Source organism: Anomalospiza imberbis, unplaced genomic scaffold, assembly GCF_031753505.1.
Source record: "Anomalospiza imberbis isolate Cuckoo-Finch-1a 21T00152 unplaced genomic scaffold, ASM3175350v1 scaffold_45, whole genome shotgun sequence".
In the NCBI taxonomy this organism is placed as follows: Eukaryota; Metazoa; Chordata; class Aves; order Passeriformes; family Viduidae; genus Anomalospiza; species Anomalospiza imberbis.
In genome coordinates this window covers 751,859-763,067 of record NW_027100060.1, presented here as the reverse complement: position 1 = coordinate 763,067, position 11,209 = coordinate 751,859, and the positions used below count along the sequence as shown (strand labels likewise).

Here is an 11,209-nt window from a genome sequence, read left to right as displayed (position 1 = left end):
AGTCAAGCCTGGTTTACATTTTCTTGAGTTTGGCTATTCCTGAACCGGGGGAGAGGGCATTCGGGGGAGGGGGTACCACAGGGGTTCCCCTCCCCCGTTTTTGGGGGGTCTCCCATGGTGCCCCCTCCCCAAAAAGCTCCGCGGGCCCCCTGAAGTGGCTCCTGTTCCACCGGCCGGTGCCCCCTGATCCAGGACTGCCCCCGGTGAGTCTGGGGGCTCTGGGGGGATTCTGGGGGGATTTTGGCAGCATTTTTGGGCATTGGGGGACTTTGTTGGTAACTTAGGGGGAATTACTGGATTTTGGAGAGAATTACTGGGTTTGGGGGGTTATGGGACTTTGCAGGGTTTTGTGGAATTGAGGATTTCGATGATTTTTTTAGGGTTTTCTGGGGTTTTTTGGGGGGGTTTACTGAAATTTTTGGGAGTTTTTTTTTTAATTTTGGTGGGTTTCACTGTGATTTTGTTGGATTCTTTGGGGTTTTGGAGGGTTTTATTGGGATTTTGGGGGGATTTTGGGGGGTTTTAGTGGAATTTTGGGGGGCTTTGGAGTTGTCCCAGGGTGTGGGGAAGGGCTGAGAGGCACCAAAGTCTCCTTTAAACCCCTGAAAGTCTCAATAAACCCCATGAAATCGCAATTAAATCTCACAAATTCCCATTAGAACACCCTCGAATCCCAATAAAAGCTCACAAAATCCCAATTAAACCCCACAAATCCCCCCCAAAAAATGTCTCCAAAACCACATGAAGCCCCACAGAATCCTCAGGAGACCCAAAGAAATCTTGGCAACACCCAAAAAACCCCACAAAACCCCCCGCAAAATCCCCGCTAAAATTCCTAACAAACCCAAGTCCTCAAAGAATCCCACTAAATGCCCCCACAATTCCAATAAAATGCCTCCAAATCCCCCAAACATTCCAATAGAACACAGAAATAATTCCAGAGGATCCCACAAAATCCCAGTAAAACCTTCCAAAAGTCAAAAGAAAACAGCAAAAATTTCAATTAGCCCCAAATACCCCCAGGAAAAAAACTTCCCCCTCAAAGCACCAATAAAACCCCTCAAAATCCAAACTCCCCAAAATTCCCCAACTGCCTCCAAACCAATAATTCTCCCCAAACACCCCAATAATTCCCTGTAAACTCCCAACACAATTCCCCAAAGCCCAAAAAAGCCCCAGATGCCCAAACCCCTCCCGAGCCCTCCCTGGTCCCTCCCGGTCCCGCCCAGGCCCGTCCGGGGCCGCGGCCAAAACTGCCCGGAGCGGACGCGGAGGTCCCGGAGCTGATCTCGGGCTCGGCCCCTTTGGGGGATTTTGGGCCACACTGGGAAGGTTTAGGGTGGGCTTCAGATCCCTTGCGGGGATCCCGAGCCTTTTTGGGTGGATTTTAAGCCCCTGTGGCTGATTTGAGGCCGAATCTGGTGGGGTTTAGGGGGGATTTCAGACCCCTTTGGGTGATTTTAGGTCCATATGGGTGAATCTTAATCTTGTGTGCATGATTTTAGGTCCCTTTTTTGTGATTTAGGGTCCAATTAAGTAGGGTTTTTTTTGCTTCTTTGGGCAATTTTAGGTCAAACCAAGCCATTAAGGTGATTTTAGGCCAAAGCAGGTACTTTCAGGGTGGATTTTAGCTGCATTTGAGGGATTTAAGGGTGATTTTAAGCCATTTCATGTGTCTTTTAAAACATTTGAGGCAATTTTAGACCCCATTGTTTGGATTTTAGAGCCCTTTGGATACTTTTAATACCATTTGGCTGATGTCAGGCCAAACCATGTGGATGTAGGTTGCATTTGATGCCCTTTTGGGTGATTTTAAACCAAACCGGGCTTTTTTAGGACAGCGTGTCCCCTTGGCCCCGCTCCTTTCCCCTCACGGTTCCGCCCTTTCCTCGCCCCCTTTCCCCTCACGGATAAGGATCGCGGAGCAGGGGAGGAGCAGGAGGGAGGGAGGAAGAGGCGCAGCGGCAGCAGGGAACAGCCGGAGGAGAGGAGAGAAGGAATCGCGTGGCCCTGGCGCTGCCTGAGCTCGCAGCACCCCGGGAGCATCGCCCCCATCCCGCAGGTGCCCAGGGAGGGGGAGCTCGGCCCAAATATCCTGGGGCTGCCTGGGTTTGGGGTTTTTTGCGGGGGATATTTGGAGCTGGCAGGGCTCCAAAGATCAGCCGTGGCGGGCCTTAGGGGGACATCATGGGGTCTTGAGGTCGGGAGCGGCTACACCCGGTATGAGACCTGTCATTCCCAGTATGAGCCTGGTTAAGGTCTTTCAGCTCCTGCCAAAGGTCTGACAGCTCCTAGTGAAGGTCTGACAGCTTCTGCTGAAGGTGTGACACTTCCTGGTGAAGGTCTGACAGCTCCTGTGAAGGTGTGACAGCTCCTAGTGAAGGTCTGACAGCTCCTGGTGAAGTTATGAAACCTCCTAGTGAAGGTCGGACAGCTTCTGGTAAAAATCTGACAGCTCCTGCTGGAGGTCTGACAGCTCTTGCTGAAGCTGTGACAGCTCCTTCTGAAGGTGTGACGGCTCATCCTGGTGGTCTGACAGCTCCTGGTGAAGGTCTGACAGCTCCTACTGAAGGTCTGACAGCTCCTGCTGAAGGTCTGACAGCTCTTTCTGAAGGTGTGACAGCTCCTGGTGAAAGACTGAAAGCTCCTCTTGAAGGTCTGGCAGCTTCTGGTGAAGGTGTGACAGCTCCTGGTGAAGGTCTGACAGCTCCTCCTAAATTCTGACCATTCCTGCCAAAGGTCTGACAACTCCTGCTGAAGGTCTGACAGCTCCTACTGAAGGTCTGACAGCTCTTGCTGAATTTGTGACAGCTCCTAGTGAAGGTGTGACAGCTCCTGGTTAAGGTGTGACAGGTCCTGCTGAAAGTGTGACAGCTCGTTCTGAAGGTCTGGCAGCTTCTGGTGAAGGTGTGACAGCTCCTGGTGAAGTTCTGACAGCTCCTGGTGAACATGTGAAAACTCCTGGTGAAGGTCTGACAGCTCCTGCTGAAGGTCTGACACCTCCTGGTGAATGTTCGACAGCTCCTGCTGAAGGTGTGACAGCTCCTGGTGAAAGTGTGACATCTCCAGGTGAATGTTTGACAGCTCCTGCTGAAGGTGTGACAGCTCCTGCTGGAGGTCTGACAGCTCCTTCTGATAATCTGACAGCTCCTGCTGAAGGTGTGACATCTCCTGGTGAAGGTGGGACAACTCCTAGTGAAGTTGAGACAGCTCCTGCCGGAGTTCTGACAGCTCCTGCTGTCGGTCTGACAGGTCTTGTTTAGGTCTGATAGCTCCTCCTGAAGGTCAGAGAGCTCCTGCTGAAGGTGTGATAGCTTCTGGTGAAGGTCTGACAGCTCCTGCTGAAGCTGTGACAGCTGCAGGTGAAGGTGTGACAGCTCCTGCTGGAGGTGGGACAGGTCTTGGTGAAGGTCTGACAGCTCCTGCTGAAGCTGTGACAGCTCCAGGTGAAGGTGTGACAGCTCCTAGTGAAGGTCTGACAGCTTCTGCTGAAGGTCGGAGAGCTCCTTTGAAGGTCTGACAGCTCCTGGTGAATGTCTGACAGCTTCTGGTGAAGGTCTGACAGCTCTCAGAGCGTCAAATTTACGTGGCTAGAGGGTGGTGTGCAGAAAGGAGACAGAGGAGTCCTGTAAAAGTCCCTTGATTGGCATAAAGGGAGAGCGTGCATCAGGCGTGTGTCCAACGCAGTCTCCCAATCACTTGGATCAAGTAGCCTTCTTTTCTTCTTTCCCGGCTGCATTTTCTTTCATTCCCTTTCCCCCTTGGCTGAGCTACTTGGAAGGTACTCGGGACTTCCCGATCTGCCCATCATGTCCCCCTCATTACGTGCCCTCTATAAAACACACGATCCACGATCATTTCAACTAGCTAAATCAATTGATATTTTTAGTGAGCTTTACTGATTGACATGGACTGCTCCTCAGCCAAGGCCATGCTAAACTCCTGAACTTAGGGAAGAAGAACAAAGACTTTATAGGGTTGTGAGAGACGAGGTGACATTTTGCTGAAGCCAAAAGATTATTCAGCTAAAGAATGAAAGCTGTTGGTTCTATGTGTTGTTGTTTGTGGTTTGGATATGTTCTGGTTGGTTTGTTGGGTGTTGCTGGAGAGGGGCGGGGTTGAAGCCCTGACTAAAAAGGAATTCAGATGATGGGGGAGTAGACAGAAAAGCAGGTGGTCAGGAGAGAATGGAAGTGCCCCAGTACCGAGCCAATGGGAAAGGGGACGGGGACTGCCCCAGCCGGGAAATGCCCGAAAATTTTCCACTTTGTTGGAAGGTGTGTGTGTTCTGCTCTCGGGAGGGACATGCAAATTCGGCTCGGCTGAATCGGTATGAATGAACAGTTGTTGCCCTCATTTTTAAAAGTGTTAAGTTTTCTTTTATAGTTCTTTTGAAAGTTTTAAAGTTCTCATAAAACTTCCTTAGCCTTCTGATAATGTTTACATATTTCTACTAAAGTTCTCATGCAACTGTTCATGCAAATAATGATTGTTTTACATTCTTCTTTGTGGGAGGAGAAAATTAATAGACTGTTAGTTTGACCAGTGTGGTTACAGAAGTGACAATTTCATCCTCCAATCTACTGCCACTTTTAGAATTCTATATATTGCAAAGTCAGAAATAAAATTAACTCTTTTTCTCTCTTGAACTCATCAAGCTTCTGTGTACTCCTTTGGTGCCAAATAGCAACAAAGTTTCTTTTTGCTTTGAAGACTTTGTCCCCATTTAATTGTGTCAAAAAGCCTGTTCATTTCTAACAGGATTATAAATATTAAGTTCTTCACCCAGGGCAGATTTAAAGCCCAAACTCCCATGTCACGTCCCCCAGACTTCCGGAACATCGCCAGAGCTCCCCCAAACCCTCCTGTCAGCCCCTGGAAACGCCCCAGAGACCTCCCAACCCCTGTTTCAACCCCGCAGCTGTCTGTAACTCCCCCAAAGACCCCACCCCAGCTGCCCATAACTTCCCCAAAGCCCCCCCAAGCCCCATATCACATTCCCTGACCTCAAACAAACCCTTATTCTCCCCCCTGCCCCCCTGCAATTTCACTCACACACGGCCATGGCCTGAGGGGACACGCTGGTGGTCTTCAGGTGGGAGCTGGCCAGGGCATCCTGACCAAAGACCTGCGGAGCTTCAGCCTTTGCAGGGGAGGCTGGCAGCAGCTGCACCCCCAAAACAGCCCCTGCAGCCCCCTCAGCCATGCAGCTGCACTGCTGGATGACTGGCTCTACGTGTCTGGAGGTGCAGGGGGGGCTCGGGGCATCCTAGGGTGGGCTGGTGGGATTTTCAAGAGGCTACAGGGCCAAGGGGCCTGGAGGATCTGGAAGTGCTGGGGGAATTTGGGGAAAGGGGAGGTTGGAGGGATTTGGGGAGCTGTGTCATGACTGGCTCCATGTGTTTGGAAGTGGGAAGGGGTATCAGGGGGTCCGGGGCAATTTCTCGGGGGGCTTTGCAGGGACTATAGTGGCTGGGGGAGCTTCAGGGCATCTTGGGGGTGTGGGAGCATTTTGGAATGAGAGGGGATACGGGAGGGCTGGGGGGAAACGTGTTCTATGTCTTTAGAAGTGGGGAGGGGACTGGGGGCTGATTTTGGAGCCTCCACTGATTACTGGGTGCCCCCCTCCAGCAAAGGGCCAAGGCTGTTTTCTCCTCCCATCTGGGAGGGGGAGTGAGCTTTGAGGATCCCATCTTCAGTCGGGGGGGTCCCTTTGTCACTGAAACTGTGTGAAAATGAAACATCTCCAACAGCAAATTCAGGGTTAGAGAATCAAAGGCGTTACTTTATACTGGTCAGGACGTGCAACAGAAATCATTGCATCTACACATTGCCCGGGTGTGCAGCCAGCAACACACGGGCAGGAGGACACAGATGGCGCTTCCTGGCTGGGAGAGGGCTTGTGGCCATCCCCAGGCACCGGTCTGACAGGGATCCCCACAGCTCCAGCCATGCACAGCCACTCTGTCGCCAGCACAAAGGCTTCAGCAGAACCAGCAAAGGCCAAGGGGCTACTTTTCCCTTCCCCACTGCTGGCCTGGGCCGCTTGCTGAGCACAAGGACCCGTTTTCCCCCTCTACCCCTGTGCTCTGCAGACCCTGGGCAGCAAATGAAAGATCCTGGGAGTCTGTCTATTACAACATATCCTACATTTATATGCTAAGGAAAAAGGAAAATAAGGAAAGAACAATGTTGAACAAATGAAACATTGCTTCTGGCTCAGGTGGCCCCAGCAGACAGAGCTTCTGGGATCAGTTCTCTGCAGAGCTCCAGCAGTGCAGCCAGCTGAGCCCTGAGAGACGAGGCCGTGTCCTCCATGCCCTGTGGAGCTGATCATGCAGGCTGTCGAAGATGGAATATCGAGCTCTCTCTACTGCCTGGAGGACGTACAGTGTTTGAATTGCCAGGCTTCCGACGGCGACGCTGATGTCATCTGCCATGCCTTCAAGGGCTGAAAGAGAGAGGAACAGAGCCATGGTCAGTTCCCGGATCTGAGGGGACCCGAGGAGACCCCCGTTCCAGGGCCGTGCCAGCCGGCTCTAGCCATGGCCAGCAGGGAGCAGGGACCAACAGGATCAGCCCGAAGCTGCTGGCCACGAATCCCCCAGGTGGCCCTGACGTCTCTGTGTGCTCTGCCCACACCGCCCCTCGTCCGCACAGGGAGCAGAGCCCTCGGCAGCCGGGGCAGGGCTTGCAGCTCCCCCGCCAGGCCCCGCTGACAGCCCGCTGCCCTCACTCACCCTCACAGATGAGCTGGAGCTCTTCCTTCTTCCCCCTGAGGTGCTGCCCGGCCATCCCTGTGAACACAGAGCCTGTCACGGCCCAGCGGCACAGCTCCCTGCCAGCGGCGCTGCCAGCCCTGTGGCCACACGGCCTCCTGGCCCGGCAGGGCTCAGCCCGGGCCCTTGCCGCACGCTGCCGGCCCAGGGCACGGCTGCGAGAGGGCGGCAGCAGCGCCGAGGCCAGGCGGGGCTCCACGGCGCCGGGCCCGGATGGCGCTGCCGGGGCAGCAGCCGGGGCTGGGGCCGAGCTGCGGCGGGGCGGGGAGGGAAGGGGAGCCCGGGCTCACGGCTCACCGATGAACCTGATGGCCTCCTCTCGCAGGGACTGCTGCGGGCTGTCCAGGTACTGCAGGGCCCGGCGCAGGTGCTCGGCCGCTCGGCTCCTGTCGTCGGCCAGCTGCAGAGAGCGGCAGGAGGGAAGGGTTGGCGCGGGCTCAGCCCCTGTGCCGGGCGCTCCCTGCGCCCAGCCCCGGCCTCCCCTGCCCGCACAGCCCTGAGGCGCGGCCAGCAGCCGCGGGCGCCGGGCTCTGGAGGGGGCAGAGGGGCGGCTGCTGCCCCGGGAGCCGCGGCGCCGCCCCGCCCCGCGGCCCCGCCGGGCCGGGGCTCCATCGGCCCCGGCTCGGGCCCACGGGAGCCTGGAGAAGAGCCCGCGCAGCCTCTGGGTGCAGCAGCGGGCAGGGGCACAGCTGCCAGCCCACACACTGAGCACCGCGCTCAGGGGGCTTCTCCAGCCTGAGGCTGGCACTTCCAGGCCGTCCTTACCAGGCACTCGGTGAACTTCCACAGCTTCTTGTTCTTCACCAGTTTTTGAAGATCCCTCCTCTTCAGGAACTCAGCCACACAAAGCAGCGTTTCCTGAGAAACCTGGAGAGCAGCAGAGATGCGGAGATGGCCCCACAGCCCAGGGCGCAGGACCTGTGTCCCTGTGTCCCTGTGCCAAGGCCTGGAGGAGGCTGCAGCCCACGAGGCGCTAGGGCAGGAGGCAGCTGAGCCCCCTCCCAGGGGGACAGCAGCAGCCCATGAGTCCTCACCTGTGCCACATGCTGATTCTCATCATGGCAGTGGAAGAAGAGTGGCAGCAGGCTCTGGCGCACGTGTGTCTTCAGGGCCTTCTCTTCCTTTTCCAGTGGAAGAGACACCAATGTTTGGAAGAGCAGTATGGAGAGCAGCTGCACATGGCTATTGTCCTGTATGAAAGGAAGAAAAAAAGACCTCAGCATCGGCTGCACGGGGCTCAGCTTGGCTCAGGCCTGCAAATCCACAGGGCACAAAGTGTCCAGGCAGCAGTCAGTGGCCGTGGCTGGGGGCAGCGAGCCTTACGTGGTCAAAGAGTGGCAGGAGCGCCTCAACCAGCTGCAGTGCGATGGGGCTGGGTATCAGCATGGCCTTGTCCCAGAAGATAAAGCTGAGGAGCCTGACTGTCATGCTGACTATCTCTCCATCTGCGTCCCACAGGAGCTCCACAAGACTTTCAGTCAGGCTCCACATTTTTTCGCTCTGTGCAGAACACAAGTTTGTGAAACGCCATCCTGCTGCCGCAGGGCCTAGGGGCCAAAGGGCTGTTCCGAAGCACTTGGGCAGTTGAACCAGGAGGCAGGAGAGCTGGGAGCAGCTGCCCCAGCGCCCAAAGCCCAGCCAAGCCCAAGCGACTGCATTCCCAAGCGCAGCCTCAGCCGCTGCCCCCTTCTCACCATCAAGGGATCATCGATGAGCACAAGAAGGGCCCTGAGCGCCAGGCGACGCCTCTCCCTGCACTCGCTCCGCAGGTGCCTTGACAAGATTTGCAGGATTCTCTTAGCACCGCGTTCACTCAAGTTCAGGCACTCAAGAACCTGAAAGGCACAGGGCAGTGACAGGGGACCTGGCCGGCAAGAGCCCGGAACAGCACAGGGCTGGGCCCAGGCAGCAGCGCAGGGTGTGGGCACCGTCCCAGGCAGTTGCGGCTACGAGAGGGCAGAGAGCTGGGAGGCAGCTGAGCGAGGCAGCGCTGGCCATCAGGCTCACCTCCACAAGGAACGCCAGGGCGGGCAGTTCCCAGCGTGGCTCCTGTGTGCTGAGCAGCCGGAGCAGGTCGCGAGCGATCCTTGAGCACAAGGGGATGGAGACACAGGACATCTCCCTGGCAGGAGAAAAAGAAACCAAGACTTTGGGCCGGGGGACAAACCTCTCCCAGGACTGACTCACAGAGGTCTGGCCTTTCCCCAGCATCCTGTAAGGGCCCTGGGCTATTTGGGAGGTGGCTCCTTGTGGGCCCCCTCCTCTCCCAGCCTTTTCCAGTCGGCTTGGCTGTTCCTCGGTGACAAGGCCCTCTGGCCCACGACCACGGGGACTGTGTGGGGCACCCTGGGCACTGAGCACAAATGTCAGAGGCAGTGGGGAGAAGGGGGTCTCACCTGGCCAGCAGACCCACGGCATAGTGGTGGGTGTCAGCACACAGCAGCGTGTCCCAGCCACACTTGCGTTCTATTGCCACCACCACATCCTCGTGCTGCATTTGGCAGAGCAGGGACTTCAGGGTCCGCACTGCAAACCTGCATGCAGAGCAAAGCCCAGGTCACGCTGGGAGCACTGGCTCCTGCCCTGGGCACCTGGCAGGGACAGGAGGACTGGCATGGAGCACCTGTTGGGGTTGGTGGCAAGGCCGTATTGCTGCTGGCATCCCTTCCAGAAGGTATCGACCTCCGCTGGCACATCCAACGTGCTGAAGAACACTTGGAAGAGCAGATGCACAAAGAGGCGGGGGAAATACACGGTCACTACATGTGGGACACAGGGCATCTGGAGGATCTTCCACATCACCACAGTTGCCTGCAAAGGACAGAGCAGCCCGAGACAGTGCTCAGTGCCGAGGTGTCCGTGTGGCAGGGCCCGAGCATGGGAGGGAGAGGCCCGGAGAGACACAGGGGGAGCACCGGGCCTGGTGGCCCTGAAGCTGCCCCGAGGCCAGGTTTCAGCCCAGCGCCTGAGGCAGGGAGATGCAGTGGGGGAAGGAGGATGCAGAGCTGCTGGACAGGTGGCCTTGGGGCCAGCAAAGGCCAGTGTCAGAAACTCACAGCCAGGACAAAGACACCCGTTTTGTCCCCATCGGAGGTGCACGTGCTGTGCTCTGGCCAGCTCCCCAGCACATCGAGGAGTATCAGCTGCGCCGGCTCCGCAGTCCTGGGCGAGCACATGATGCTCTTCCACATGGTCAAAGCAGCTCTGTGGGGTCAGAGCTCTGTCTCAGAGGAGTCTGGGACACAGCACCGTGGCCTGGGCGGCAGCGGGGAGCTGAGCTGGCTGCCAGCCCTGCCTCTGCCCACTGCCCCTCGCCAGCAGCACCCAGACAGCCCAGCCCTGTGGGGACAGGTCCCTGAGGGCCAGCGAGGAAGCATGGCAGAAGGCTCGGGGGCTGACGTGCCAGGGCTGGCAAAGGGAGCAGCCAGAGGGCCCTGGAACTCTCTGTTGGTCAGACACCTGGGACAGGCTGTACAGGCTGATGGGCTGGGGAGCCCTGAGCCCTCTGGGCAGGTGGGCCCCATACCTGTCACAGGATGGGGCCACACGCAGGAGCGTCATTACTACGTCAGCAGGCTGCTCTTTGGTGAGATCCAGCAGGGCCCTGTTCAGCCTGTGCTCAGCAAACTGATTGGCCATGAGCCACTGGTGGATGTACCTCACCATGGCAGGCACCTGGAGAAGGCACGGGGAGACTTGGAAAGCTGCCAGAGGGAGGAATGTCCCCAGCTTCCCCAGAGAAGTGCTTCCCTTGCCACCCCACTGCCATGGCCCTCAAAGCCAGGGATGTTCCACAGAATGCTCCAAGCGCGGTGCTCGGCTGAGCAGTGACAGCAGGCCCAGCCCAGGTGGGGATGGCTGCAGGTACCTGCGCTGTTCTGCGGAAGAGGCCACGGGTGCGTTCCTGCTCTTGTGTGCGCTGCACGGCTGCATCTGGCAAAGAGCGAGCGCAGCCTGAGCTGAGGGGCTGCGGGCGAGGCCGGAGAACACAGCCCAGCCCTGCGCTCCCCAGGTAGGAACAGCCCCGGGATGTCCCAAGGGATGGAGCACGGCTCTGGGGTGTCTGTCCTGGCCCCTATTCCGTCCTGTCCATGGGCATGTCCCCAGGGGATGGGATGGGATGGGATGGGATGGGATGGGATGGGATGGGATGGGATGGGATGCAATGGGATGCAATAGGATGCAATGGGATGGGATGTGGCCAAGCTGGCTGCAGCCACCAGCCCTGCAGCCCAGCAGCCCAGCTCTGCCACTCACCCTCCTGCAGAGGCTTGAACCGCACCACCTCTTCAGTCTCCTGTGCTGGGCCAGCTCCAGGGCCTTCTTCCTCTTCCTCCACCCAGGCCAGCTTGGGCACTCTCGGGGATCTCTGCTCCATGTCAGTGACTGGATTTGTGACGACTCACAGGAGAGATGTCTCAGAAATCTCC

The 11,209-nt window shown here is 57.2% G+C and overlaps 1 protein-coding gene across 1 annotated transcript; it reads right to left on the bottom strand.

The window, feature by feature from the left end:
* Window positions 1-8,725: 8,725 nt before the first annotated feature.
* On the bottom strand, window positions 8,726-10,498 carry LOC137466856 (maestro heat-like repeat-containing protein family member 7). Its single transcript, XM_068178487.1, has 6 exons — window positions 10,306-10,498; window positions 9,836-9,983; window positions 9,403-9,590; window positions 9,176-9,313; window positions 8,787-8,901; window positions 8,726-8,743 (listed from the first exon to the last, which is right to left on the bottom strand). Exons 1-6 carry the CDS (start codon window positions 10,443-10,445, stop codon window positions 8,726-8,728), a joined length of 747 nt encoding a protein of 248 aa, XP_068034588.1. The 5' UTR covers window positions 10,446-10,498.
* Window positions 10,499-11,209: the final 711 nt, after the last annotated feature.